At 37.9% G+C, this 25,984-nt stretch overlaps 6 protein-coding genes across 7 annotated transcripts; 3 read left to right on the forward strand and 3 right to left on the reverse strand.

Moving 5' to 3' along the window:
- Positions 1-399: 399 nt before the first annotated feature.
- tomm5 (translocase of outer mitochondrial membrane 5 homolog (yeast)) lies at positions 400-1,388 on the forward strand. The gene is made up of 2 exons (XM_033973950.2): positions 400-604; positions 1,140-1,388. The coding sequence occupies exons 1-2, from the start codon at positions 484-486 to the stop codon at positions 1,172-1,174; spliced, it is 156 nt and encodes a 51-aa protein (XP_033829841.1). The 5' UTR covers positions 400-483; the 3' UTR covers positions 1,175-1,388.
- Positions 1,389-1,756: 368 nt separating this feature from the next.
- LOC117378053 (zinc finger and BTB domain-containing protein 5-like) lies at positions 1,757-4,174 on the forward strand. Its single transcript, XM_033974592.2, has one exon. The coding sequence runs from the start codon at positions 2,117-2,119 to the stop codon at positions 4,094-4,096; it is 1,980 nt and encodes a 659-aa protein (XP_033830483.1). The 5' UTR covers positions 1,757-2,116; the 3' UTR covers positions 4,097-4,174.
- Positions 4,175-4,430: 256 nt separating this feature from the next.
- Positions 4,431-7,029, reverse strand: grhpra (glyoxylate reductase/hydroxypyruvate reductase a). Its single transcript, XM_033973948.2, has 9 exons — positions 6,809-7,029; positions 6,500-6,630; positions 6,021-6,093; positions 5,828-5,944; positions 5,636-5,724; positions 5,258-5,359; positions 5,037-5,172; positions 4,838-4,968; positions 4,431-4,743 (listed from the first exon to the last, which is right to left on the reverse strand). The coding sequence occupies exons 1-9, from the start codon at positions 6,892-6,894 to the stop codon at positions 4,622-4,624; spliced, it is 987 nt and encodes a 328-aa protein (XP_033829839.1). The 5' UTR covers positions 6,895-7,029; the 3' UTR covers positions 4,431-4,621.
- A 471-nt stretch (positions 7,030-7,500) lies between these two features.
- Positions 7,501-16,573, forward strand: si:ch211-203d1.3 (protein phosphatase Slingshot homolog 3). Its single transcript, XM_033973946.2, has 17 exons — positions 7,501-7,667; positions 8,303-8,446; positions 10,116-10,153; positions 10,225-10,402; positions 10,945-11,060; positions 11,148-11,216; positions 12,031-12,096; positions 12,202-12,384; positions 13,023-13,116; positions 13,511-13,639; positions 13,841-13,887; positions 13,983-14,129; positions 14,529-14,729; positions 14,832-15,030; positions 15,112-15,210; positions 15,276-15,371; positions 15,458-16,573. Exons 2-17 carry the CDS (start codon positions 8,399-8,401, stop codon positions 15,590-15,592), a joined length of 1,845 nt encoding a protein of 614 aa, XP_033829837.1. The 5' UTR covers positions 7,501-7,667; positions 8,303-8,398; the 3' UTR covers positions 15,593-16,573.
- Positions 16,574-17,056: 483 nt separating this feature from the next.
- On the reverse strand, positions 17,057-18,028 carry mrpl18 (mitochondrial ribosomal protein L18). The gene is made up of 3 exons (XM_033973949.2): positions 17,799-18,028; positions 17,536-17,704; positions 17,057-17,402 (listed from the first exon to the last, which is right to left on the reverse strand). The coding sequence occupies exons 1-3, from the start codon at positions 17,872-17,874 to the stop codon at positions 17,090-17,092; spliced, it is 558 nt and encodes a 185-aa protein (XP_033829840.1). The 5' UTR covers positions 17,875-18,028; the 3' UTR covers positions 17,057-17,089.
- A 296-nt stretch (positions 18,029-18,324) lies between these two features.
- Positions 18,325-25,955, reverse strand: tcirg1b (T cell immune regulator 1, ATPase H+ transporting V0 subunit a3b). 2 transcript variants are annotated; one of them, XM_033973945.2, is made up of 21 exons: positions 25,788-25,955; positions 25,002-25,120; positions 24,219-24,297; positions 23,984-24,132; positions 23,807-23,902; positions 23,008-23,075; positions 22,812-22,938; positions 22,651-22,733; positions 22,200-22,293; positions 21,521-21,733; positions 20,970-21,120; positions 20,750-20,889; positions 20,519-20,676; positions 20,351-20,441; positions 20,153-20,271; positions 19,859-20,072; positions 19,677-19,790; positions 19,519-19,605; positions 19,321-19,441; positions 18,993-19,164; positions 18,325-18,903 (listed from the first exon to the last, which is right to left on the reverse strand). In XM_033973945.2, exons 2-21 carry the CDS (start codon positions 25,116-25,118, stop codon positions 18,813-18,815), a joined length of 2,484 nt encoding a protein of 827 aa, XP_033829836.1. In that variant the 5' UTR covers positions 25,119-25,120; positions 25,788-25,955; the 3' UTR covers positions 18,325-18,812. The 2 variants fall into 2 exon arrangements, with proteins under 2 accessions (XP_033829836.1, XP_055080834.1); XM_055224859.1 differs by lacking the exon at positions 25,788-25,955 and having other exon boundaries at positions 25,002-25,147.
- Between the last annotated feature and the right edge of the window lie 29 nt (positions 25,956-25,984).

A 25,984-nucleotide genomic window follows, 5' to 3' on the forward strand; every position in this document is an offset into this window, starting at 1 on the left:
CCGCCCCTCTCCTCGGGCCGTCTGCCCCAAGACCCAGGAGGACCTCCGCCCCTCTGCAAAGCCAGTAGTATCACAAATAAATTATACAAACGCATAAGCTTATGTTTTTTATGCCTAAATGACCTAATAATTCATACTAAATTCTACAGCATGGCACAGAGTATGAATAATAAAATATAGAGAAAAATATGTGAATGTTGCATATATTGACATAAAAAAATGAACAAAAAACGAACAAACGCATACACTCTAAATACACTAAATATACCGAAACATAAAGTTACAAAAGACATTGACTCATCAATATAGCAAATAATTTCTATCGTGTTACTCTTTTTTGACCACTGTCGCTTTCCGTAACTTCAACTTCCGTTTGGTGGGACACATATCCGGTTGGTCCAGATACCTCATGCTTCAGGAGCATCGAATAATAATTTTCATTAAACGTTAAACATAAAAAATAAAGGGCAAACCACTGTGAAAATGTTCAAATTAGAGGGACTGGGACCAAAGATGGATCCGGAGGAAATGAAAAAGAAAATGCGACAAGACGTCATCACATCTTTACGAAACTTTCTTATTTACGTCGCCCTTCTCCGAGCCAGTAAGTAGCACAAGATGACATTGAGCAAGAAGACATATTTTCATATTTTTCAACCTCGGAGATATGAAACCGGTAAATTATAATGAATACATGGCATTCGGTATCATCAAAGTGCATTGCCTCGTTTATGATCACAGAGATTTCAGCGAGATTTTATTTAGCAATAATCTAATACTCTAATACTTTGCTCTGAATTCAGAGGGTCTCTAGATATGACACGTTAAATCAAATAATGTTTAATGAAAAGTTATGTTGATTTATTTTATTCACAACAATTACACACAAAATTTACCTTTTATGTTTAGATGTTCAGATTGTCCAATCAGAAAGCTGAATTGTCTCGCACCTTCCGTCCTTAAAATAATCATATAGGGTAGCTAAATGGAATCCCAATTTAGGTTGAAATATTATAAATCAGTAAGAGTACATGTTACACATATTAGTTTTAAATATCAGTCATGCCTACGCCAATTACACCCTCTCTACCTTGCCTCATTTGACCTAATTGGTATGGCTGTTCTCTTTGTACTTACAGCTCCTTATGTGCTGAAAAAGCTGGACAGTATATGACTTGATCACCAGGACATCTTCTCTACCCCTCTTTAGAGTGCGTTATCTTCTTCACAAGAAGTCTGGACCAGGATGACCTCAAGCAGTCAGAACACCACTCATCACCAGGATGTCTGAAAGTTGCTCTTACACAGCACCCTAAGGAATTGCATAATGTATACAGTGTTGTGAATATTAAGTGTTCATGTATGGGTTTTTTTTGTGTTAAGTTTGCTGTTCATAAAATTATGATTGCCATCTATTAAATTAATGCCATGCTTAATTTGCCTTGAAACGTTTTGTTTTCTGTATGATAATAAGGTAAAATTACTTCTTGCTTTATAAAACAGCCCAGTCAGACACTGCTGACCATTCTATAAAACATACTTGCATTGGTAAATAAAAAAGCAAACAAAAATAATGAGGAATCAATTTCAATACGTTATTAATATAAAATACCAAGTGATCGTATTTCATCATTTACTGTAAATTGTTTGTAGTTTAATCTGATCACCTGGAGGGGGCGTTGTTGGTTAGCGCTAAGCCTACATTGACAGCAGCTGTCAATGCGCCCACCGCACAATGGACACTAATGCTAAAAGCTAAAAGGACAGCTTAGAAAAGATGCGGTCTAAATTTCACAAAACACGTCTTGTAAGATAACAACATACTTGAACAAGACGTGAAAAGAGAGCAGGGCAAAAAAAAAATAAAAATTGGACAACAGGCTTGAAACTATGCTGCATCCTTTTCCGTAATTGTTGGACGAGGCCCGCCCATACTCCAGCTCATCAGACTCCGCTGGCGGTATACTTCGATGGACAATCTATTTGCGGCCCAATACCGGTCCAAAATATCATAGCCAGTAACATTTAAGAGCAGGTGGACGGAGCAGCATCACGGATCTGAAAAAACATCACTAAGGAGCTTAACACTAGCGCCGTTCATCCTACTCGACCCAAGATGGATTTTCAGAGTCATTTCCAGTATATTTTCCGCCAGCTCAACTACCAGCGTCTCCATGCCCAGCTATGCGACTGTGTGGTGCTGGTTGGAGGTCAGACTTTCCAGGCTCACCGCGCCATACTGGCGGCCAGCAGTTCTCACTTCAGGGCACTACTCAGTTCAAATGACAGCGGAGATGAAGGTGGGGGCCCTAGCACTAATAAGAGTGAGTGTGGGGGTCCAACTATGATGGCGCTAGACCCTGAAGTGGTGACACCCGAAGCTTTTTCTACGTTATTAGATATGATATACACTTCTACATTGTCACTGGGGAGCTCAAATGTTATGGATGTACTCTTGGCAGCCTCCCACCTTCATCTTAATGCTGTAGTCAAAGCCTGCAAGCTACATCTGTCAAAGAAAAACTTCCCCTCTGCACCACCTAAGGGCTGGAGATCAGTGCAGACTTTTGACAGCTCCCAGCAAAAACGAGCATCCATGTACCAGCAAGTCACATCTGGGTTGGAGGAGGACTCAGAGGAGGATGCAGTGGTGGAGGTGAGCCAGTCTGAAGGAACTGAAGACAAAATAGCACCTTCATCCAGACACAAGAGAAAATCAGAGGATGAGATGCTGTGCATCAAAAAGAAACCTTCCACTGGATCTGGGGAAATGTATAGAGAGTGTTCTCCCACTGTGAGCATGAGTCTACTCAGTGCAGAGGACACTGGAGAGGACCTGCTGTCTCCTGATAGCCTCAGGTTGCCTGAAAGACTCTGGGAAAGTCCAGGTGAAGAGGAAGATGAGGTCGAGGAAAAATATGAAGCAACTAAAGGAGAGTCTGATGAAATCCAGCTGCCAAGTCAGTCGCACAGCAGTTTTGTAGATATCTGGGATAAGGTTAATGGGAATGACAGAGACAATGAGGTGAAAGTTAAAGTGGGAGAAGAAGGTGCGGAGCATGAGGCTCCCATGATCACGATGGTTGAGGTCAAAAGAGAAAACATGAACTCTCCGGAATTAAAACCTGTTATAAATGATGCATTACAGTGTCTGGCACAAGCCTCTCCAAATCAACCCAGTGTTGACAAAATGTCAACAGCTGAGGTTGATGAAAGTATTTTAGGATCTCATCTTTGCACAAATCTAAACAGTGAAGTAGACAAAGGCAGCGGAGACACAGAGGACGATCCAGTTGGCCTTGACAGTTTGTCTGACCTAGCATTTTCTTGTTTTCTTAATCCTACAACTGAGAGTGTTATAGGAGCTCTAGAAGAGGACAGTTTAGCTAGTTTGACAGCTGCTGCCACTGAAGCTGCAGCTGCCAGTGATGCTACTATACCTATGGACAATAGCAGTTTGTGTCAGAATGAAGATCAATCTAACTCCTCATCCATACAATCCTCAGACTCCTCTCTGGCTTTTCCAGTAACCTCTGTTCCTCTGCAGCAACTACTACCAACTCAGTCAAGTGGATTTACTGATACACTTATTCTGCAGCCAGCTCCAAACCCTCTGACAGGGTACTTGAGCAGTCTGGGTCCTGGACTTACCCTAGAGGCGTCTGTGATTCAGCCCTCCTCCAATGTTAAGAGCAGGGCAGCTGGAAGCTCCGGGGTGACAAGTTTTCGTCGCATTGCTCCAAAAGTGCCTCCTGAATCTGAAGTCAGTTCTGATCCTTCAAGGGAGACTGCAGAGCGTCCGTCTCTAACCAGAGCATCAGAGGACGTTATGTCTAAATGCAAGAAAGCAGCTGCTGAAGACCACGTCCTTTTGGTTGAAGGGGACAAAAAGTATGCCTGCAAAATGTGTTGTAAAACCTTTATGAATCTGACGGACTGTAAAAAACACATCCGTGTTCACACAGGAGAGAAGCCCTACCCCTGCCCCAAGTGCGGTAAACGCTTTAGTCAGTCCTCACATCTTTATAAGCATACCAAGAACTCATGCCAAAACTGGAAAGATGACCAAGCCTTCTCCGACTCACTTCCAGTGTAAATGAAAGCCAATTAAAACCACTTTGCCAAAAAGACATTTATTATGCTTAAAAAAAAACTTTTGATAAAGTTGTGGTAACGTAAATTGTGTCAGAGCAGGAGTGTTCGGTGGAAGATACTAGACCCCACTCTTGCCTATAAATTAATATGGGAGTGTTTGGGAGTGACTAGATCTGATATACAAGTCTACTCCAGGGTGGCTGTAGCTTACAGCCCCAGGTACGTGGAGTGAATGAATAATACATAAAATGAAATGATGAAAGTAAAGAAATACTATTTTTGCTGTATTACAAAATACTGTATTGATGTATTTTTCTGTAAATGTATTAAATGTGGTTAATGTTTAGGCCAGTTTGATTTAATAAGTAACTTCTTTGCTAGATTATTGCTAATAAATAAGTACATAAAAATAGTGCAATGCTATGTTATGTTATACACTACACCTTTGCAGTAGATAGTGTTTGTTGTTAATTTTGCCAGATGACTGAGGTCTCTAATTTGGAGTACATCACAGATAATATGAGACCTAAACCTTGAGTTCACTCGGCATATCAGTGCCTTGTAAACCAGCCAAAAGGTTGCGAGCTGCAAGGGATGACATGATGCCTCTTGTGGAGTAGGTGGCACTACCAATGTGTGGCAACACCACTGTAAACAGGGAGGGGAGAGACAAGACAAACTTTAATGTTGAAGAACACAATGTATTTTTTTAAGTAAACAAAGTTGGTTAACTCCAGCATACCACAGTTCTTCAGTGTGAGGAGTGGGTGGTTTGTTGGAAGTGGTTCCGGAGTAGTAACATCCAAACCAGCTGCAGCTATTTGTCCATTCTTCAAAGCTTCATATAGGTCTTCCTGATTCACAACAGCTCCTCTGAAATATATTACACTCACTTGTGCATGTTTAAAACTTACATTACGAGAATTTTGAAATAAACCTACCTGCTTGTATTGACAAAAACAGCAGTATTTTTCATCTTGCTGAAGAAGGCCTTATCACACAGGCCCTGGGTTTCAGGGGTCAAGGAGCAGGATATGACTATGAAATCACTCTCAGAGAGGAGTGTGTCTATTGGCGCTAGCAAAAAATATACACATATGCATTGTTGTTATTCTAACTAAACGAGCTGAAAATGTTCACCTAATTTTGCCTTTATTCATACCAAATTCTCCATTGACCTCAGCAGCATGGGGCTTTGCAGTTCTACCAGTATATAAAAGTCGTTTTACTCCAAAAGGCATGAGTCTCTGTGCTATTGCCATTCCTAGAATAAATAAATTTAATTAATTGAACAATAGAACTGTGTTTGTAAAATTCCATGATTCCATGGAGATCCTCTATGGCAAAGGCAGAAAGAGAGAGAGAGAGAAAAACAGCAACAGCAATGCAGCAGGGTAGTCCAAATGCTTTGAAATTTCCTCACCGCAAGTCAAGCATGACCTCTTTGTACTTGGTTTGACATTGTGTGCCTTATTGAAATAATCATATTGCAATAAAAACTATACTATATTATATATCAAAAATTGAGAAATAAACCAACCAATGCGTCCAAGTCCAATGATTCCTACTGTACTGCCAGACAGACCATAACCACAGAGCCAAAGAGGTTTCCATGTGCTCCAGCCTCCACTGAAAAAAATAAAAGAGGAAAATCACATTAATTTGTATCAATAGTCACCAACCAGGAAAGCAAGAACTGATTAGGGTAAATATGTAACATTCTGAGACTGACTTTTTGACTTCCTCCACTCCCTCTGGTAATCTACGCGCAGTGGCCAACAGCAGCGCCACAGTCAGTTCTGCTGTAGCATCTGTCAGCACATCAGGAGTGTATCCAACACGTATGCCACTTTTAATAAAAGACAAAACATAACATGTTTAGCATTCAACATATCATCACATGATATGCTTGAATTAACACCTACCGTTTTTTAATCTCATCAAGTGCCAAGTGGTCAAAACCAACAGAAAGTGTGCTGATCACCTTTAGGTTAGGTCCTGAAAAAAAAAGTCAGTCACACATTCAGAGCTTTACATGAACTCTAGCCAAAGTAAAAAGCCGAATGTTTGATTTTTGTTTTGGCTACTAAGACTTTCACTTTCACAAATCAGTTGGATATCAAGCATAAAATTTATTTTCACTGAAGAGGCTTGCCTGATGCCATCAGGTTGGTGTATTTTAACCCATATATTGTTATCATAATAATATTGTTAATGTTATAAATATAAAATGTATATGAATGCCCACGTGGAACACATTAAAAAATAGCTAATGCTTAAATTCTGGCTAGACTAGTGGTCGAAAAGGAAGAACCACAAAGACCAGAGAGCCATCATTCATAAAAAAAACAACAAAAAAACAAAAAAAAAAAACATTTTTTTTTACTTTGAAAGCTTCCACTACCTGCTGCATTCAGTACTTCAGCATCTATCTTATCGGACAGTAGACACAGGATCCCCGCAGCTCCCTGCACCCCTTTGAGCAGCTCTGTCTTGGGCACCGGCTCATCACTGTCCCACACAGACATCTCACATCTGTTACCATGGAGATACAAAAGGAAGGATCAAAGCTAAGGTAAGCACATGAGCACAATTTTTCATCGACATAAATAAAGGTCAGGATGAACTTATTATTGATGTAACTGATTACAACCACAGTAGAATGGATTTTTTGTAAGCATAATTACTTAATAAATAAACAAAAAGTACTCACACTCCCGCAGAGGAGAGGATTTGCATTCCCTCTGGCGGAATACGTCTTGTCACGAAAACCTTCATCATTTTGCCAACTTTTTGCATACCGCTTCAGAAACCTAAATAGTGCAAGAGAGTCTGTATCTGCAGAGCGACACTGACATGTACTTTACAAGTCTGCAGAAGTGAAAAGGGCAAAACTCATACAGCTCGTATAGCAGGAAGTAGCTGTTGAACAGTACAGGGCATGCGCATGTGCGTATTAATGAAGCCGCTGGATGATGAGAGAATCAGTCACACACACACTAATTATTTTTAGATTTAACATGAAATGAAAAAATAAAATACGTTTACTTTTATTTTTATATACACGCTGACATGCAATTATTAATCTGGAATTATAATTGATTTATATTCATATTCATTAATTATTTTATTTTAAAACGATACAGCCGATGTTTTAGAGTGGAATCTTGTATGTTTTTAATATCTTAGTAATGTTTTTAATATCTTAGTAAATGGAATAATAAACAGAAGAGTCATAAATAAGTAATTAGAAAGGGTTATTATTAACAAATGTGGCTGAATAAAAGTTGTATTTAATAGAAGATTAGCTTACAGTCAGTCAGTAATCATTTATGGCAATAATACTGTTAAGTAAGAAGAAGAGGACTCTCTCTGCTGGCCTCTGGGCTGTCCGCACATGACGTCAGTCTCGTAGTCGTCTGCATTTTCCTTGTTGCTGCTGAGGCTCTGCCCAGCCCGTCCTCAATTTGGCTTTGCGCAGAAAATGTAAGATCTCGAGCTTTGAAAGCGACAGTGCATGAAATATGAGCTGCTCCCCCCGTCGCACGGATTATTAAAACGGACTAATAAAGGTAGGATTTGCGCCACCCTGTACCTGCCCTGTACTTTATTATGCTCGTGTCTCCAGCGGCTGTTAGCTTTACTCTGAGCAGCCTAGGAGACATGCTGTCGATCTTTATACAGTCAGCGATATCGTTTGTTTTCAACTCTTTACAAGATCATGCTTGCTCGATATGGTATCGCCCCTGGGGGATAAATGTTCAATTGTAATGAGTGACAGAGTCATATATTGTTAATCACACTGTAATGGTACATTTGAGTTTGTTTTTTGGCAGTCATCACCAAGAGCCTGAAGTAACCACATTAAAGCCTTATTAGGAAGGAGGACAGTTATTAAGGCGCCTTAGACTATATTTCAATTAGACACTCCCTTTAGTTGTAAATTATGTAATATTATCTATGGTCTGACAGATTGTGTTTCTCTACATTACATTACAGCTTGACTTGTCATAGTGTTGTGTATTTAATCTAGATCTAATGGTTCCTTTTATGAGTCCCTAACCTTTTTCATAGATATTCTGGAGTGCTACACTATTTGCCCCCATCACTACACTACTAAAATTTGTCCTGCTGCATCTTTTCATGAATTTTTTCTCATGAAAGTTTATGTAACCCAAAAATCTGCCCATGTGTGCTTCCATTTTAGACGAAGCGATCTGCCTCATTGCTCCAGGAGCTGAGGAACCTGCAGGTCTTGTCTGGGCCTGTTCACCACTGCAGGGTTTGAGACTGGGACTGTGCTATGGCTCTGTTGACTCTGCACCGGGCCCCATCAATCTCCACGTCTCCAGTGAGTTCATACCTCATCTTATCTGCCCACATTTAGTCTGGGTTTTCTTTGGAGGGTAGAGCCATGTTAGGGCAGTCATTAAAATTCCTGAAAACATATGCAATCTTAGGTTATATTACGTGACAACAATCAGTCACTAACTTAAACTAAACCTATACAAAAACAAGCGAAAGTTTGGACCTAATCCAGGCAGTTAATTTTTATATCACTTTCACGTTCAATTGAGCATAACATGAGCATTTGATAAAATTTTAATGAGATTTAAATTGCTGCCAAATCTCTGATGGAAGATAATACTGTTACGATACGCTTAATTTCTCACAACAACAAATAATGTGTTTGCAGATGTCATAATCAGGGATGCACCGACACTGATACTGGTATCAAATATTGGGGCAGATCGGATATTGGTTCCATTATATGGGTTCATCTAATATCCTGGTTGAGCCTTTTATGGGATGTAGTAAGACTTTACTGGTAAATATTAGCCCAGAACATTTCATAAGGTTTGCAGTTTTATTCATACCGAGATGTTCAACAGTTACTTGCTGGATAAACAACACAATTGGATACATTCTGTAGTGAGTTAACTGTGTTTTGATGAAAATAAAATTATTTTTTCAGACCGTATGCTAGTAGTGGTTAATATTGGGTATTGACAGATACCTAAAAATATCAAAAAATATATATATCGGATCGGAAAAGGCTGGATCAATGCATCTCTAGTCATAATTAGGATACCTTTTCAGATACTATTTGATGTAACTGCAAATAAATTATCAATTCATGCAAATCTATGTCTCCTGATGTGTTTGTTCTGACTTGGTTGTGAACAAATAGCTCAAGGAATGTGTGTGTGACTATCCTGAGCTCAGCGTTGTCAGAGAATGATTATATCTCATTGTATTTAGCTGTTTAACCAATGAATGACCTCTGACTTTGGAAGTTTTATCTCTACTCCTCTATTCATTCAGATCACATATAACTGCACCAAGCCTTTTCATTACAAACAATAAAAAAAACAGCTCCAGTTTGACACTTTGTCCACATTTTTCATTTCCTTATTGAAACTACTCATCTACGTAACATTTTTTCTGCTTTCTTTTCTATATCATTTTGTTACCTCTCCGGGCCCTTATTCTCTCCTCTTCATTTTGTCCTTCACTCTGTCTGGACTTGTCAGTTGTGTAACAGGTAATATTACTGTCTCAAGTGTCTCTTTCTTTAAGCTCTTGTTACTACAGCTATTTAAATACCTGTCTTTCTCACTCTAAAGCTTTATATTCTCTTCATTTCCACCTTACTTATTTGTTTCATAAAGTGCACAGTTGATCCCTATTTATTGTCCTATTCTTCCTGTGGCATTAATATATTTTCACCACATTTCACCTAAAGCACTTCCCATAGGGATGGCATCCCCTTCATCACATAGTATATAGTCAGATTTATGGTGTTAGTTATAGTAGCATTACATTCAAATTACCATTGCAGGCAATACTTATCTGTAACAAATTGCAAAATCCATTGGAGTAGTTGTGACAAACTTGTGACTTACATGAAAGATGCAAACACACAAGATCTAATTTTAATTTTAATTTTAATTTTAATTTTAATTTTAATTTTAATTTTAATTTTAATTTTAATTTTAATTTTAATTTTAATTTTTTAGGATGACACTTTACAAAGAAGAGGAAGGCTTCAAAAAAGGTACCAGTTTTTACAAATATTTCTCTTTACAATATTGCAGTTTGTTTAAAATGTGCTCGTATTGATTGTAGGGAGAGTTTTGCCTTGGTAAAGGGTGCTGTCCTTCTGATTGAAGATGAGCCAAGGGAAGGGGATTCATCTCCCCCTCTCACGTCTCCAACAAAACAGAATGACACAGTGTCCAACGCACGACACAGACAACTGCATGCAATGGTTGAGCTGCTCCGACCAGAGGACACCATTAAACTGGTAAAAATATACAGTGTAAAGTACATTACGGGAGATATGTAGTAGTCAGCTTAGGTACTAATTACAACAGGACTGTAGTTGACTGAAGAAATTCTTGGTTGGCTAAATTGGGCATGGCTTTACACTGCCAAAAGCTCTCAAAATTATTAGAATCTCGAGACTACGATGTATGCACAGAATTACAAGCAAACAGCATCTTCATAAGTGAAAAGGCACATTAAACTGTCTCAAAACTCTAGCTAACTCACTCCATGCTTTCTTTTGTCTGCTGTTGTGCACATAAATCCAAATAAAATAATTATAATATAATATGATGATAGTTGGTCAAGTCCTACTGTGCAGTTTAATAAAAACTCCCATGGCCAAACAGATCTGAAAAGGGGAAAAGTGCTTGATGCTGATTAGATCAGATTTTAGTTTTTTAGTTTTAATGGTAATTCTTGTGTTAAACCAAAGCATGTCTTGATCTGGTTTGGTTGTGCATTTCTGTGTATTTTCTTTGTATAATTTGGATCCAACTCACTGCCCTCCTCTGCTCTCAGGCTGTCCAGCTGGAGTCAGTCAGTCCTGTTAGAATCAGGTACCTGATCATTGTATCCACTCTGGGAAACAAAGACGAAAGCATTCTTCTGGGCATGGACTTTCCCAATGCAGACAGGTAAAGCTAAGATATATTTAAAATTCCTGCAAATGATTTATTCATATTTTTAAATACCAGTTTTATTTAAATTTCTGTCTTTTGCAGTGATCAGTGCACCATTGGCCTGGTTCTGCCCATATGGAGTGACACGCAGGTGTATTTGGATGGAGATGGGTGAGAATAAGGCATTTCAAAGTATTTGTTCTCAGGCTGCAGCACAGATGGTAGAGCCTACTGTCTGGGACTCTGGCCAGTTAAAAAATGAATGTATAATGTGCTTTTTATCCAGCTGAATCATTGCTCATAAATTACAGTTGTCCCGACACTCATGTAAACTCTTATATAAGCAGCTCCATTCTGTGCCTCTGGTGCCACAGTAATTGGCAATAATTAATCTAGTCTCCATATAACGTTTTGTGTTGGTTTAGTTTTTGTTTTGTAACCCAACACAATTGTAGCTTGTAGTATTACCAGTATATTACTTTTAAGTTCATATAGTTCCGTGATTTAAAAAAAGTCTTGATCTTGTGGACCCAATCTTGAGGGTCCATGAGAATATTCTTTCATCCCACCCTAGCATTTATATATCTATACTCTAATAACTGCAAAGAGCTTATAGTTGTTATTGAAATAATTCAAGCTTTAGCTCATATCACATGTTTTTCTTAAATTGTGAATGGTAGATTGTGGTTGAACTCAACACAATGTGTGCCTATTATTAAGAGTGCAGACATTAGTAGGCTTACTGCTCTGGGCTGATGGAATTGCTGCTGTCACATGTGTCACATGGGACATTTTTATCACGCTCTGCTCTTGTCACTTCTGCATATTCACCCAAAATCACACCTACTATTGTGACAATTATCTAGTTATTTGCATATTCAATGATTTTAAAACTACGTGACTTCCAGTATTTCTTGTTATTATGCAAAATGCTAACATTCATTTTTCTGTTTGACATTAAATGTATGTCATCTTCTTTTCTTAGCGGCTTTAGCGTAGCCTCAGCTGTGGAGACGAGAATATTCAAACCCGTGTCAATGCAAACTATGTGGTGAGCTTCAATTTTCCTTAATTTTAAATCTAGCTAGCGATGTATTTGTAGTTGAGTTCATGTAATAACATTTTTTAACATCTGTCTCTTTCTGATGGCTGTAAGGTCTGTGCTGCAGGCGTTGCATGGATGCTGTGAGCGGGCAGTGAAAGCATCGCTGATTCCGGGAAATGGGCTGGAGTGGGCCGAACATTACCAGCAACACATCGAGTCTGACCGCTTCTGTTTAAATGAATGGGAGGCAATGGATGACCTGGAGTCAGTCAGGAAGGATAGCAGTGGATCAAGGTGACTCACCAATTCAGTTATTGTTTTCAAGTCTTGTACTATTTTGTGGTAAAATTGCTGAATGAGTGATGCTTGTCTTTGCATTGTGGGTTTGCCTTGGCACCAGTTATTCTTTGCCTCCTCTTTTCCCACAATACACAGTGTATTGTCTTTTGTTTTATCCAAAGGTTTATTAAATTTATTTATACATGTGTTTACCAAGGGTGGGACAAGACCTCGTGCTACACAGTCTTGTGAGATTATATTGCCGCAAGATTGTGCACACATGAGGTGAACGATCTTGTGATTTTTGATAAGCTACAGTTGAAAGCTATGTTAAAATGTTAGCAAAAATATAATATAAACATAAATAAAATATTGTGGGGCCAAAAAAGTGAGCTGAACAGAGTAATTTATTCATTATAGATTAGGTTAAAATCTCATCTTGTCTCGATCTTGTGGACCCAATCTTGAGGGTCCGTCAGAGTAGTATCTCATCCCACCTTAGTATTTAAATATATACTCTGTCTGTTTGCTTTCTATTTACAATGTTGGCCTATTGCAAGATCATATTTACTCAAAAAACAAAAGACACAATTTTATTTACATGAAAGGTAAAAAGTACCTGGAAAGGTAAAACACATGTATTGGTTTTATAGTTCTGAAGACAGGCTTTGCAAAGAGAAACTCATCAAGGATCACCTCAGAGACATCATGATGACTGAAGACCTGGACAACCTCACATGCCGAATGGTGAACACACAATCTATTATAGTAATGTAATTCAAAGCATTTTAGGATTTAGGCATGGGGAAATTGCCTCTTGGCTGTGTGAATTTTTTTGTTGACTTTTGCCATGTGAGTTCTGCTGCTCCAGCTCCTATAAAATATATATATGTGCCATAGATCAGTATTGTTCCCAGACTTACTAAATGTGAATGCTTGACTATATAGATAGCTTGATGCTTGACTATATAGATAGCTTCCTTCCCCCAAGTATGCCTGAGCATAGAGAAAGTATCAAAAAAAAGAAGAAAGAAAAAAGCAATAGTAAAGTAGTAAAGCAAAGCAAAGCAATCAGTTTAATAGATGAGTAAATTCTATATGACTATTTGAATGTATATGACCTCTTTATTCACTACTACAGATACATAATGCTCTCAACACCAGACTTGGCTTCGACATCAGACCCTTCAAAGAGTACATTGACAATGAAATCCTCGTCACCCTGGCTCAGATGGATAAACCCTCTGAAATCTTTGACTACCTTTATTTAGTAAGTCATGTTTTTGTTGATTAAATGCAAAGGTTAGAATGTCTGTTTTGGTCTTAAAAGGGACGGAAATGGTGTTTCGCCAGGATGCAGTCATGTGATGTGACTTCCCTTTTTGTGGCATATCTGTTTTGAGAGTGATAGGGAAGACTAGGCCTTAATAATTACCCTGACACTTTGTATGTCTTTATGTGTTTAACTCAGGGCTCCGAGTGGAATGCAGCAAACTTGGAAGAGCTGCAGAAAAACAAGTCAGTGACATTTTTCTTGCACTTATTTGCTTGACACCATAAAAATGTGAGATATTTTTGCTCTGTCAACACTGTGTGGTATTATGTGGTTTCAGTGTTGGGTATATTCTGAATGTGACCAGAGAAATCGACAACTTCTTCCCTGCATCATTCACTTACATGAACATCAGAGTGTATGACGTAGAGGAGACTGACCTGCTGTCGCACTGGCTTGATACATACAACTTTATCAACAATGCTAGGTATTAAACTTCACAGACCACAGTACCATATGGGCCTGAATGACAGTGTGCGATTCAACAATAACATGCTTATAATAGAAATTGATAACAATGTCCACAAATTTGTGGCAGAGCAGCTAAAGCTCTAGTTTCCAGCGGGATGTGGGTTCTGGTTCTAAGAGAGGAATGTGAATAATCAATAACTTACCCTTAATTGCCCCCAGATTTTTATTAATAGGAACACAGAGTATACATTTAATATTAGACTGATTATTTATTATTATATTCTGCTGTTAGATTACCAAGAGTGAATGCATGTGAAAGTGAATAATCTAAAATGATACAGTAGCTCATTTCGAATTATTTTAGCTGCACATTTCTATCTTCAATCAGCTTTGTCTTTATTATTAATATTGACAGAAAAAGTGGACAGGCAGTGTTTGTACACTGTAAAATGGGAATATCCCGCTCTGCTTCCACTGTGATTGCCTATGCCATGAAGCAGTATCAATGGCCTCTAGATGCTGCATTGGCCTATGTCAAAGAACGACGGTCCATCATCAAACCCAATGAAGGCTTTATGAAACAGCTACATACCTACAGCGGCATCCTTATCGCAAGGTAAAACTAAAAGAATAATGAAACCTTTTTATTGTGTAGTTTAGCCACAACACTTTTAACCATCATGTAATCATAATTTACATTATAAAATTTGTATTGTAGCCAACAACGTCATAGTACTCTCTGGAGACGAAAATCAAGAGACCAAAGACAAAAATCTATTGCCAAAGGGGCAAAGAATGAGAAGCAAAGCCAAGGAGAGGGAGACAAAGAAGATGAAGTAGACGAGGATGTTGATGAAGATGATGTAGAGAGTGGTGAGGAAGACGATTCAAGCTGTTCAGATGATGACAATGAAGAGGTGTGCCTATATGACATAATCCTATTACTGTTATCCCTTTTATAATATGTAAACAATATTTATTCATGTTTTACTTTGTAGGTTTTTCAAGATTATGGTAACAGTTCGAAGACTTCGGAGTCTACAGAAAATGAAACTTCAGACACTAACCCTGCAATCACAGTCAGTGAGCCTGGCAAGGTATAACTACAGACATGTTTCAGTGTTTTGATGTTGTGCAACTATAATTTTTTTTTTTTTTTTAGGTTATCCCTAGTGTTAATCGCAGTGGCAGGATGAACCTCTTCTCGCTCATGCAGTCTATTAGTGAACTAGAGGATGACCAGGCAGGAAGTGAAAAAGTAAGATTTATAAACATCCCATTTCCGCTAGACTAAATACAGGTACTAGATAGACTAGATAAAGTATAATATTTTTTTTCTTGCAGCTTCCAAGCAGTCCCCGGCGCTCTCCTGGACAGAGGAGGCGGAGTAACAGTCGACGAGGCTTGACTCATCAGAGAGAGTGTGTGGATGTTTCACCTGAGCCACGAAGCCTTCAAGACGCTAGACAAAGTCAGTAGCAGGTTTTGAGAACATAAAAAGAAAGCTACAACAAGAGAAGACATTTTAGATTTAAGGCATGCCACAACTGAGAGTACTTAAAAAAAATATTTGATTTTGATTTTAAAAGTTATCCAATCTGAATCTCTAAATATTTATCAGGTTATTTGTTTTATCTGCAGTATTTTGAAGGCTGGGTGTGTGTAATAGCTGAGATAGGTGTTCCTAATTTATAGTAAATGTCTGTCTGATCCTCCATGAAGGACTTGTATCTGTCATAATCTTTCTTTACACTTCAAAATATCTATGCAATGTCAAACTGCAGTGTAACTATACGCTGTCAGTCAAACAACTAATGAGAATTTATTTCTGTCTTGATCATGACCCTACTAAGTGCATTAAAGGCAAAGTTTAGGCCAGTTTTATGGCACAGGCCTGTTGCCAAATCATATGTTCAAATATGCCAAGAATTGTTTTGAAATGTAGTATTTTCAGACTAAGAAACAATGACAAAATGTCCTGGCCACAAGTGCCTTCAGCTGAAAATGGTGAAACTAAAATGTGTGGCTGTATTATGGTAATTACAGGTATACTGTATCTTTGTTTATTGCATGTCTGTATCTGGGCCAGCTGTCTGTATTTTTTTGGGATGCATGCTATGTGTTATGAGGACAAACTTGAGTCTTCTATATTGATATAGTATCTCACAGATGGGAGTAAATTATTAATTCACTGCTTTTTATCAGTTGATGTGGAGTATTTTAGATTCATGCTGGTTCTTTTCTTTCAGTCATATCTGATTCTTTTAGTTTGCATGCTCACCATGCACTTTATTGTGTTCAACATCACACTGTACCCACTGCCTGAGCCAATACCACGCTGTACATTATTGATTGTCTTTCTGCATCTCACAAGCACCCTGAGGGATGATAATTTATTTTACGCTTTATAAATGTCCCTTCTACATTACCAAGTGTGAGAAATAAACAATTTATAATAAAGTTGTAATAATAAAGTGTTCTTTTTCAGTGAGTTACATTATACATTTGTTAGGCGCCTTTCAAGGCTCTCAAGGTCGCCGATTGCTGGGCAGCTGCTAATGAGATGTTCATAGATTAGAGCCTGGAGGCTGTTCCTTGGTATTTCTTAGAGAATTTCTTAGAGAAGGAAGATGCTAAAATAAAGTTGCCTTCTCACTTTACAAATCTGTAAATAGTACCCCCACTGACATTTGGATAATCATTCTTGATTCTAAACACAATTGTACAGGTTTTTGGTAGGGATAACTGGTTTCACTGTGAGGAAAGGGAATTTGAGCCAAGGAAATTTGAGCTTCAGGAGGAAGCCTACTCCAAGACCTTCCTGGAGTGAAGTTAAGCACTAGACACTATGCCACTGTGCCACCTATAATGACTAATATTTTGCCCAAGTGTGATTGAAGACAAATGCTTAAGACTTAATTTAGTAAGTCTAATTATTTAGACTTACGTTTTTATTTACAAATATAGTTACAAACATTATGTACCAATATACTTCCGTCGAGGTTCACTGAGAATAATTCCACGATCCTTCATTGATTTTCTAAAGGACTGCACAGCATCCGAGCGGTACGACCAGGGGATGGCTCTATACACCATCCTTGTGATGCCTGCCTGTTTGCACCTTTGGGCCAGCACCTCACCCACAGCCTGACACGCAGCCACACAGTTTGTAGAGGGCAGCTCTCTCTTCAGGGCCCACTCTTTGGTAGAACAGGTGAGCACTGGGTCCAGAGAGGAGCTGGAGAACACCTCGGCAGTAACATGGTGCTGTGTACGTGAAAATACTAATCTGAAAGAGACAAAACAAAAACATAGAGAGAATTCATTCATTAATTCTTTAAAATGCCACTTTCATATTGATTATGCTTATAACAAACAATTTATGGTCAGCTAATAATTGCTGCATATGTTGCATATACTACCTGTGGTAAAACTCTTTGTGGGGCCAAATTGTTTTCCATCCACGGTCCTTCACCGCTAAAGACATTTGTTCCAAGTTCCTGGGGTTTCTGTTCACAAAAGTAGGATTCACTGCTTCATTCTCCTCCACAGCGGGCTCTGCCTTGGAAGCGGCCTGGCTAACACAACGAGCTGACAACAATACAAACACAATAAACATACATACTAAATAATCGTTTTTATTTAGTCTACAGTTTACAGCGATTATTGACACAACATATCTCACCTGATTGTTGGAAAGCACGTCGCTGAATATGACCCAGCAGCACCCAAACATTCCGAGTAATTACACTCAAAGCCATATTGTTTATATTATATCTACATAAATACAAGACTGCACTCACGTCTAAAGGAATTAGTTGTTAAAGCATTAACTTGCATCAAATAAAATCTACGTAAGGCTACGGTTCAAAACCTGAACACGCGAAATGCCATTTTGACTTTCTAACAACATCCGGTCATTGCAGTTACTTTATAAGTAGTCCGGGAAGAAACAAAACTTGAGAAAAGTTCCGCCTGAAAATATCCTTTACTTGTTCATTTTGTCTGTTTCTTATTTTTATTCTTTATTTATCAAATGCAAAGTGTAGCAGGAGAGTGGAATTTTGTATCAGATACAGTAATATGAATATAGATATTAAAAATATATGAATATCAGTGTATTCTGAGCAGTCAACTGTATGGGCTACATATCATATGCTGTTTACTTTTTTGTTTTGTTTTGGATTTTTTACATCACAAAAACGTAAACTGGAAAATTAGAAATTTAATTATTTTCATTATTTTACAGTGCAAATCAGTGGTAAAAGATAGACAATACTTTTATAAGGCAAAGCAATACATTTCATAACCTAAAGACTTATGTTTAAACAAGCACTTAGTCCTGATAAGGCACCTAAAATCATCATTACCAATAAATATGAATCTTTCTTTGGAAGACATGGAAATGAGGAAACACAATATTGGCTCATGAGCTCCTCTCACATACAGAAAATTCATACATTCCCTTAAAGAGTTGATGAAATATTTTCCACTTCCCTTTTAAGAACAATTTAAAAGTTAGAAAATTAAATTTGTAATGAGAATACTGACAGGGAGGTTTGGGATAGGAAAAAAATAATTGACGTTCTTCCCATATGCAAAGTTTTCATTTGATAAAGATAACAGTCAAACTAACACAGGGAAAGTACAGTGTTACTGTTTCTTGATATTTTTCTTGATCTCTGCAGTCCCAGACCATCTAAATAGCTGTTGCATTTATGAATGAAGAAAAAGAGAAAGGTGTGAGCTTGTAGCCAGTACCACTGTAGAACTTGTTTTGAAATTCAACCCTGCAAGACAGAAAATGTTTAAAGGTACAATACCAAGTAACTCAAATGATGGATTGTGTATATATAGCGTGATGTATACATAATTTTACCAGTGTAGACGGAGTGCATGCAGAAATGCAGATAGTCCCTCCATAATCAACAAGATTGAGACTGTTAGCACAGCAAAGAAGGCAAAAATTACAACTAGTACAGCAGCTCCTATATAGCCTTGCCACTTCAAGGCCAATCGCATCACCATTTCCCATAAAACCTCCGATAGCTCTGTGAATGAAGAAGAGCCATCATTAGTCAGGTGCATATGACTTGCCAACTAAAAAAACACTGCAAGGATGTATATGGATTTTGGAGAGGAAGTTTGTGGTGGAAACTACGCATCATGAGAAAATGAGGATGTCTAGGTCGTAAAGTGTTACTAACGTGCATGAGCCAAACTGAGAGCCCATAGTCGGAGGTAGGATGCAGTATTGGAGATGCAGCCCAAACAGTACTCTATGGTGTGAATGGCTTGGTGCATGTACACATCTGCAGCATCAAACCCCTGCGGACAGAAAAAACAAATTACCACAACAAATACAGTTTGTGAGTTTTTACAAAAGGCATAAGAAAATGCTTTACCTCTGGTTCAGTGGCTACTCCTTCTACATCCCCTGTTCGGGTGTTGATTGACCCATCATCACTGACAAGTGGCCGTCTGTCCTCCTCCTAATATGAAAAATGCTCTTTACAAAATGTTCAAATGGTGGAATGAATATAAAAAGGTTGAACAAACTCACTACATGACGGTTTCGACTTCTTTTGAATTTGAGATATTCATAGGTGGGTTTTCCAAGCAGAAGTACTGGGACAGAGCATAGTGCCAACACCACCAAGATTGTTTGCACAACTGACTAAAGAAAAAGGCACGTTAAAGAGTTGAAGATGTAACAATTTAGTGTGATTACAAAAGCAGTCATACCTGTCCTTTATAGAGCGGAGGGTTGCCTTCATTTTCTGTAAAGAGGAACATGTCAATAAAGTGGATGAGTATACTGGGGGCAAATCTAGACTGGTCAGGAGTGTAAGCAATCCACTTGAAGACAATCATGAAAACCAGGTATCCAAAAAGACACAGCATAAAGAAGAGCTCGGGAATCAGTACAAGAAACACGTTGCTTATCTGACCAAAGTGTCTGTAGAAAAACATAAAACAATAGAAAATTTACCAGTATGCATGAGGCAAGCGGTTTAGAAATTGGTGAAAAATATTTACATATAGTTGAAAAATGACAAGCAAACTCCAAACGTCATGTGAATGACGCCAATGATGACTGACATCTTCATCTTGTATGAGTTGAGGAAAGTTAACTTATTGTTGGCTAAACCCCAAATCTAAAAACAAAGAAGTCATAGTTATTTAACCAGTACATAATGTATATGTAGAAAGAAAAATGATTTTATAGAGCCATACAGGGTCAATGCCAAATGGATAGGGGCTTTTGAAAACCCCAGTCACATTGGGATCCATAGACAAATATTGGCTTCCTGCAAGAACTGATGAGCTGAAAGAAAAATATAATATGTAAAATACATAAACATGGTGACTTGGATAAAAATTCTAATTAGGTTAGAAACTTACTTCCATATATTCTTGTCAAACATTGGGGTGACATGCCATGCTGAAGTGAACGTGCTAAGACCTTTACTAAAGCACTCGTTGTAAATGGCACCAGTATAAATGGAAAACAGTCCCATGAGCAGAATCAGGTATCTCCCTCCAAACATCATTCTCCAAATCTAACAAAACAGGGGTAGCAACTGTTTTGTGAACTAGTTAATTTTACAAAAGTGTATTGTGTTGTTTGCTTACTTCATTGTTGTTGTTCTTTAGTTTGGGGTCATTTTGTTCAAGTACCATCCACAATGCTGCTAGCGCCATGAGTAAACCATGGCCAACATCACCAAACATTACCGCAAACAGGAAGGGAAAAGTGATAATGGTGTAAACAGCTGCAAACACAGAGAGCAAAACAAGTGAACTGGGACAATTCTAAGTTTTGATTTTCACAATGAGTTGGATTGGGGCATGCCTGGATTAACTTCACGGTAACTTGCCACTCCGTAGGCATCCACAATGTTCTGAAAGCCGGTAGTGAAGGAGTTCAGGGGAAACAATGTAGGTGGAGAGGTGGTGGAGGGCAGGCGATTGTAGAACGAGTCAACACCGCTGCCACTTTTCCTCTGAAAAAAGAAGTATTTAGATGTCTACCTGTATTTAATTCAGTAATAGATTCAAAATAATTCAGATTTGAGTGTGGCTTATAGCTAAACAAAACTGCAATATAAAATCAGAATAGCATATATTAAAACCCTAACTGCCTTAATAAGTCAAAGTACATTTTCATAACTGGATGAGTAAAAAATAACCTATAACAGCTTATAGCATAGTGTAGTTAGGAATTAATTCCTAGTAAAGCATAACTATTAATCTATAAATATAAATAATACATATACATTAGTTACTAACATCTTAGATCTCAATTTATTGACCTGATTTCTACTATACAATTATTATTATTATTATTATTATTATTATTATTATTATTATTATTATTATTATTAAGTGTGAATCTTCTCTTACCCCTCCTTCTCTAAGCGCACTCTGAAGTTCAGGTAGTTTGGTGACGGGACACCAAGCCTCTGCGATCAGACACTTGTCGGTGACTGAGGGACTACATAGGTTTAGCACAGCCTGGACCGCTTTACACTTCTGCACCTTCACTTTCCACTGGGGCAGAACAGCCACAGCCCGCATTATCAACTGCTGCATGAAGGTTTCAGTCTGCCCCAGCACCTGCACAAGGGGGGAGGAGAGTTTACAGTTTTAGCTTAGGTCAAAATCAAATCAAGAAGTTATAGAGCTCGGGATTCTGTCGTCATGCAGCATAGAATTTTCAGTTAGTCTAATGTTAACCAATGGAGATTTTAAGATGTGAAATACTAAACTATTCTAACACTACAGTATGATAAATGCATTTACCAGTAGGAACCCAGCAGCTTATCGGGTTGTTCCATGGCTTTTGTTTTAGTTTTTTGATATTGTTTTTGCTAATGTATCTCTATGGACATTTGGCATATCTTGCCACATACGGTTGCCTTTTGGTGTTCTATACTGAGCTCCATGAAAAGTTAGAACTGTTGCCATAGCAATTGACAATTAAAAATATATATATATTATAACTTTCAAATTGGAAAAATACCTCAAACTGTTCCATATAACAGAAAGCTAAAACCCATGAATAGGATGAGATGCTACTTACGGAATGTATGTCTTCAATTCTGCCTCGAAGTCCCTGGAGGATTTCTTCCCTTTCAGTTGTGCTCTCTGGATACGCAAAAGTCTGTGTGCGGAAACTGTAACAGAAATTTGAAACAGTTATAAAATAATTTGTTTTATTTTAGCAGGCATTAGTGCTGTTAGATGTGAAAAGTGTGTTGTAATGTTTTTTTGTGGTTTTCAGTGTAGGGTCTAATCTCAACTGTAAACTAAGGCCACAATTATTATTATTTAAAGCCTCAGTTTCTTGTCCGTCACAGTTTTAATGTATATTTAAAAGTATATAAAGGAAAAGATACTAAGTCACCAGTCTATCAATTCCTTATTTAATTATTTACAATAATCTGTATAAATTACCACAAAACAGGAAGACAGTGATTTGTAGTGGTGCCTCCCAAATAAGTATGATTGTAAATATATAATTTGTTACGCACCAGTCACATATTTTCTTGACTTTTTGTCCAATCTGATCTCCCCAGTATGAAATCAGAAACACAGTCCATTGAACACTTTCCCTCTGTAAATGAAAAAAGGTAAGTATGTAGTATTCCCTAAAAAGTATGTTTCAATTTAACATAATTTGTCAGTATCTCACCGTGTCTGGTTGCTCAAGACGATCATCCATTTCCTTGAAGTCCACGATGATGAACCCTCTGCAGGCACGCCACAGCAGCCGCTCAAAGGAGGGCACCTTCCAGGGGTGGACCACTCCAGCTACAAAACTGAGGCAGGGGTGTTTTTAATTTAAGTAAATCAAAAACATTAAAAGACAAAGGGAAAATGAATTGTACCTTAAGCGGACATCTTGGCGGTTATCAAAAATGCCTTGGTTTTCGATTATCTGTGGTGGCGGAGGTGCCTGCAAAATGATAAATGAATAATGGAGCTTTAACACTAGTCCTTGTTTCATACTGGTTTTGTCTCATTCTAGTCCTGGTCTGGTTTAGTTACGGGTTTAGTCCCAATTTTAACATAGTGATAGAGTGCTTTCACACTTGCTCTAACTGCAATTAATAGTATAAAAGAGGTCTATGGAGGGAACAGAGAACCAGCAACAGGTATGAGTGTGGTAAGAGAGGTCTGATTCAATAGAAAACCTACTGCTGCAAGAGGTAAATGTTGGATTTACTAAGTGGTAACATTGTCAACATCTAAAATAGAATGAGGGGTAGGAGTTTATTACTTTACATTTCTTCCAACTCCTTTAGAGCACAAATACACTATTGATCCTTTGCAGCTGATGTCATCAACATTCCCCATTGTATTGTTTAAATCCATTTTGTGTTTTTTCTTGATGTCTGTGTAATCTCAGTCATCCAGGCTGAACATTCCGCCATAAGCATACAAGCAGAACACCCGTAGCATAATGCAAAGTGTTAATTGCATCATAATGTAATGAAACTTGCATGTTGCTCAAATAAATGGACTGAACTAGATTTAAAATCATAGTCTGTTATGCAGACCTGCATAACAGGCAGAAGGGTATTAAACACATTATTAATAAAAAATACCCCCTCTCCACACACTCTCACAAAAAAGGTTTCTGATGTTAAATGGGGATGGAATTGTTAAATGTTAAACCTTTTTCACCTGAGATGCTGTAATTGAATGGGTTTTGGTCAGGACTCCTTTGTATTGACAAAGCTGAGTAAGCTGGGCCTGCAAACTGTCCCTGTTCCTGGATACCTAAAAGAAATGCAGATATTTAGGTATTTGTGATCAACAAAAACATTTTAAAAATTGCAGCGTTTTTTTGCCTAAACGTACCTCTCTGAGCTCCCGAGCCAGTCTCTCACTCTCCTCCTCTATAGTAATGAGTTCACGGGGCTGTGGCGCTGGAGGCATTGGACACGGGGGAGGGAGAGGGCCACTGAAGGGAGGTAACCGCGAACGACTGATTTCTTGTTCAATGAAAGCTAAAGGGCAATTAGTAAAGTACAGAAAAATACACTACAATTATTTTTTTTTTAATCTATTTTGAGAGAGAGAGAGAGATACTCACTGAAAGTCTTCTGCAACTCCTCGCATCTTCGAATCTCACCGATGAATTTCCTCTGAAAAGCGTTCACGTTGGGATTTAACTGGAACATAAGAGAAAAAAAGGAAAAATGTCAGTCAAAGTAAATTCATTGTGTCTTGTGACACTTTAATGACCACCACCAGCCCATCTCAAGTCATTCAAAACTCATTATAGAACTACAAACAGTCCCAGTATATTTTCTCTGCAGGGAATGTGAACAATGCATGTGTATATTATATTTGTGATAATGACAAGTTAATACCTATAATAGAATAAAGATATGACAAATGTGCAAAACAATATTTAGTAGTCTTACAAGCAAAATTTAAATACCACTCATAACCAAACTACACATTAGGAAAAGTCAATAGATTTAGTCATGATGATTACTGGTGTGGAATCTTAAGCACCAAACGTCTCCACTCTCAGTGCCCTTTGACTTCAGCTGACTTGTAAAACATTTAAATACAGAGCTGTAGCTTACTACTTGCACTATAATGCCAACAACAGAGTAAAGGATAAAACAAAAACTATAATAGTATTGCTAAATGGAGACAAAATCAGACTGCAATGCATGTAGTGAAGTAGTAAATAAGGCTACTTTATATGTCTCTTAACTTCTTAACTTCTCTACATGTGGACCTAAACTAGTTTTGATAGGTGAAGAAATTATAAAGCTTTTTCAGGAAAGGTCCAACTTTGTCCTATTTATGGAATTTTTTTTCCAGTATTGATTAGAATTTGGGTATATATTACAATACTCACATCTCTGAATTCCACAAGGCCCAGCTCGCCAAGCTCACTGACACAGTTATAAGCCGAACCGGACTGAAGGAAAAGCTGCACAAGGCAGACCTCCTCACTGCGAAACATGGAGCCCATAACTGTCAACAGAAACAAAACAATTAAAAAAAACAACACAATTGATAAAAGGTTTACAAAGATTTGGAAAACAATGCAGAGAAGTGCAGACCAAGGTTTATATGAAGCTACAGGGTGTAAGAAGGAGAAGTGAGAATTTCCAGGTGGGATTTCCTATTTGACAACACTCAGCATCATGAGATCTTTTGTAAAATAACTGTAAACGTGGGGGCAATTTACCAAGGTCAAACTCACTAAATTATCCAAGGCACTCACACAACATTGAATAAAATCAGGGCCAATTAAAATAGTGATTTATTTATTTACATTATGGGTTACTTTTGTCAATAGCAGGATACAGAGGTTTTTAACTAAACTTCTATTTATCAAGCAGATTAGCCTACTTTACTCAATAATTAGTTGCTACATAGTTTCGTTTTTGTTTACAAAGAAGCCCAACTGTACATGTGTTGATAATCCAGACAGATTATTGCATATTTAACACGCAAAATTGAAAAGTATTTAAAAAAAAAACAAAGCGTAGTTTTGTAAATATTTCCATCACAAATCAGAACAGTTCTATAATGCATTTAAAGCCTTAACTGTGGCTCAGCTGTAACAGAAATCTCAGCTTGTTTTGATAGCAACAGCATCAACACTGAAATTACGATACTATAAAAACAGAATTACCTTTGCCTCTTGTCTTGATGCTGTGTTACGTCCTCCTATATCTGCTGTACAGTCCCGGTCTCGGTGGAAAAAGGAATAGCCGCTGAACGGGACAAAAGCAGTGGAACTGAAGTTGAGAGACTTCCCGTTTGAGACAGTCACGTTACTGCGGCCTCACGTGATCGTTTTTACTTTAGTCTGTAGGTGTCGCTGTTTCA

Source organism: Periophthalmus magnuspinnatus, chromosome 10, assembly GCF_009829125.3.
Source record: "Periophthalmus magnuspinnatus isolate fPerMag1 chromosome 10, fPerMag1.2.pri, whole genome shotgun sequence".
Taxonomy (NCBI): domain Eukaryota; kingdom Metazoa; phylum Chordata; class Actinopteri; order Gobiiformes; family Gobiidae; genus Periophthalmus; species Periophthalmus magnuspinnatus.

Coding starts and splice junctions, on each gene's coding strand:
- tomm5 (XM_033973950.2), top strand. CDS start 484: ATGTTCAAATTAGAGGGACTGGGACCAAAGATGGATCCGGAGGAAATG. Junction 605..1,139: donor CGTCGCCCTTCTCCGAGCCA/GTAAGTAGCACA, acceptor TTGTACTTACAG/CTCCTTATGTGCTGAAAAAG.
- LOC117378053 (XM_033974592.2), top strand. CDS start 2,117: ATGGATTTTCAGAGTCATTTCCAGTATATTTTCCGCCAGCTCAACTAC.
- grhpra (XM_033973948.2), bottom strand. CDS start 6,894: ATGCAAAAAGTTGGCAAAATGATGAAGGTTTTCGTGACAAGACGTATT. Junction 5,945..6,020: donor CTTGATGAGATTAAAAAACG/GTAGGTGTTAAT, acceptor TTTTATTAAAAG/TGGCATACGTGTTGGATACA. Junction 4,744..4,837: donor CCTCACACTGAAGAACTGTG/GTATGCTGGAGT, acceptor CCCTGTTTACAG/TGGTGTTGCCACACATTGGT.
- si:ch211-203d1.3 (XM_033973946.2), top strand. CDS start 8,399: ATGGCTCTGTTGACTCTGCACCGGGCCCCATCAATCTCCACGTCTCCA. Junction 11,061..11,147: donor GACTTTCCCAATGCAGACAG/GTAAAGCTAAGA, acceptor TGTCTTTTGCAG/TGATCAGTGCACCATTGGCC. Junction 15,031..15,111: donor CAGATGATGACAATGAAGAG/GTGTGCCTATAT, acceptor TTTACTTTGTAG/GTTTTTCAAGATTATGGTAA.
- mrpl18 (XM_033973949.2), bottom strand. CDS start 17,874: ATGGCTTTGAGTGTAATTACTCGGAATGTTTGGGTGCTGCTGGGTCAT. Junction 17,705..17,798: donor ACGTGCTTTCCAACAATCAG/GTGAGATATGTT, acceptor TATTGTTGTCAG/CTCGTTGTGTTAGCCAGGCC. Junction 17,403..17,535: donor CACAAAGAGTTTTACCACAG/GTAGTATATGCA, acceptor TGTCTCTTTCAG/ATTAGTATTTTCACGTACAC.
- tcirg1b (XM_033973945.2), bottom strand. CDS start 25,118: ATGGGCTCCATGTTTCGCAGTGAGGAGGTCTGCCTTGTGCAGCTTTTC. Junction 24,133..24,218: donor GGAGTTGCAGAAGACTTTCA/GTGAGTATCTCT, acceptor ATTGCCCTTTAG/CTTTCATTGAACAAGAAATC. Junction 20,442..20,518: donor TTTGACAAGAATATATGGAA/GTAAGTTTCTAA, acceptor TTTTTCTTTCAG/CTCATCAGTTCTTGCAGGAA.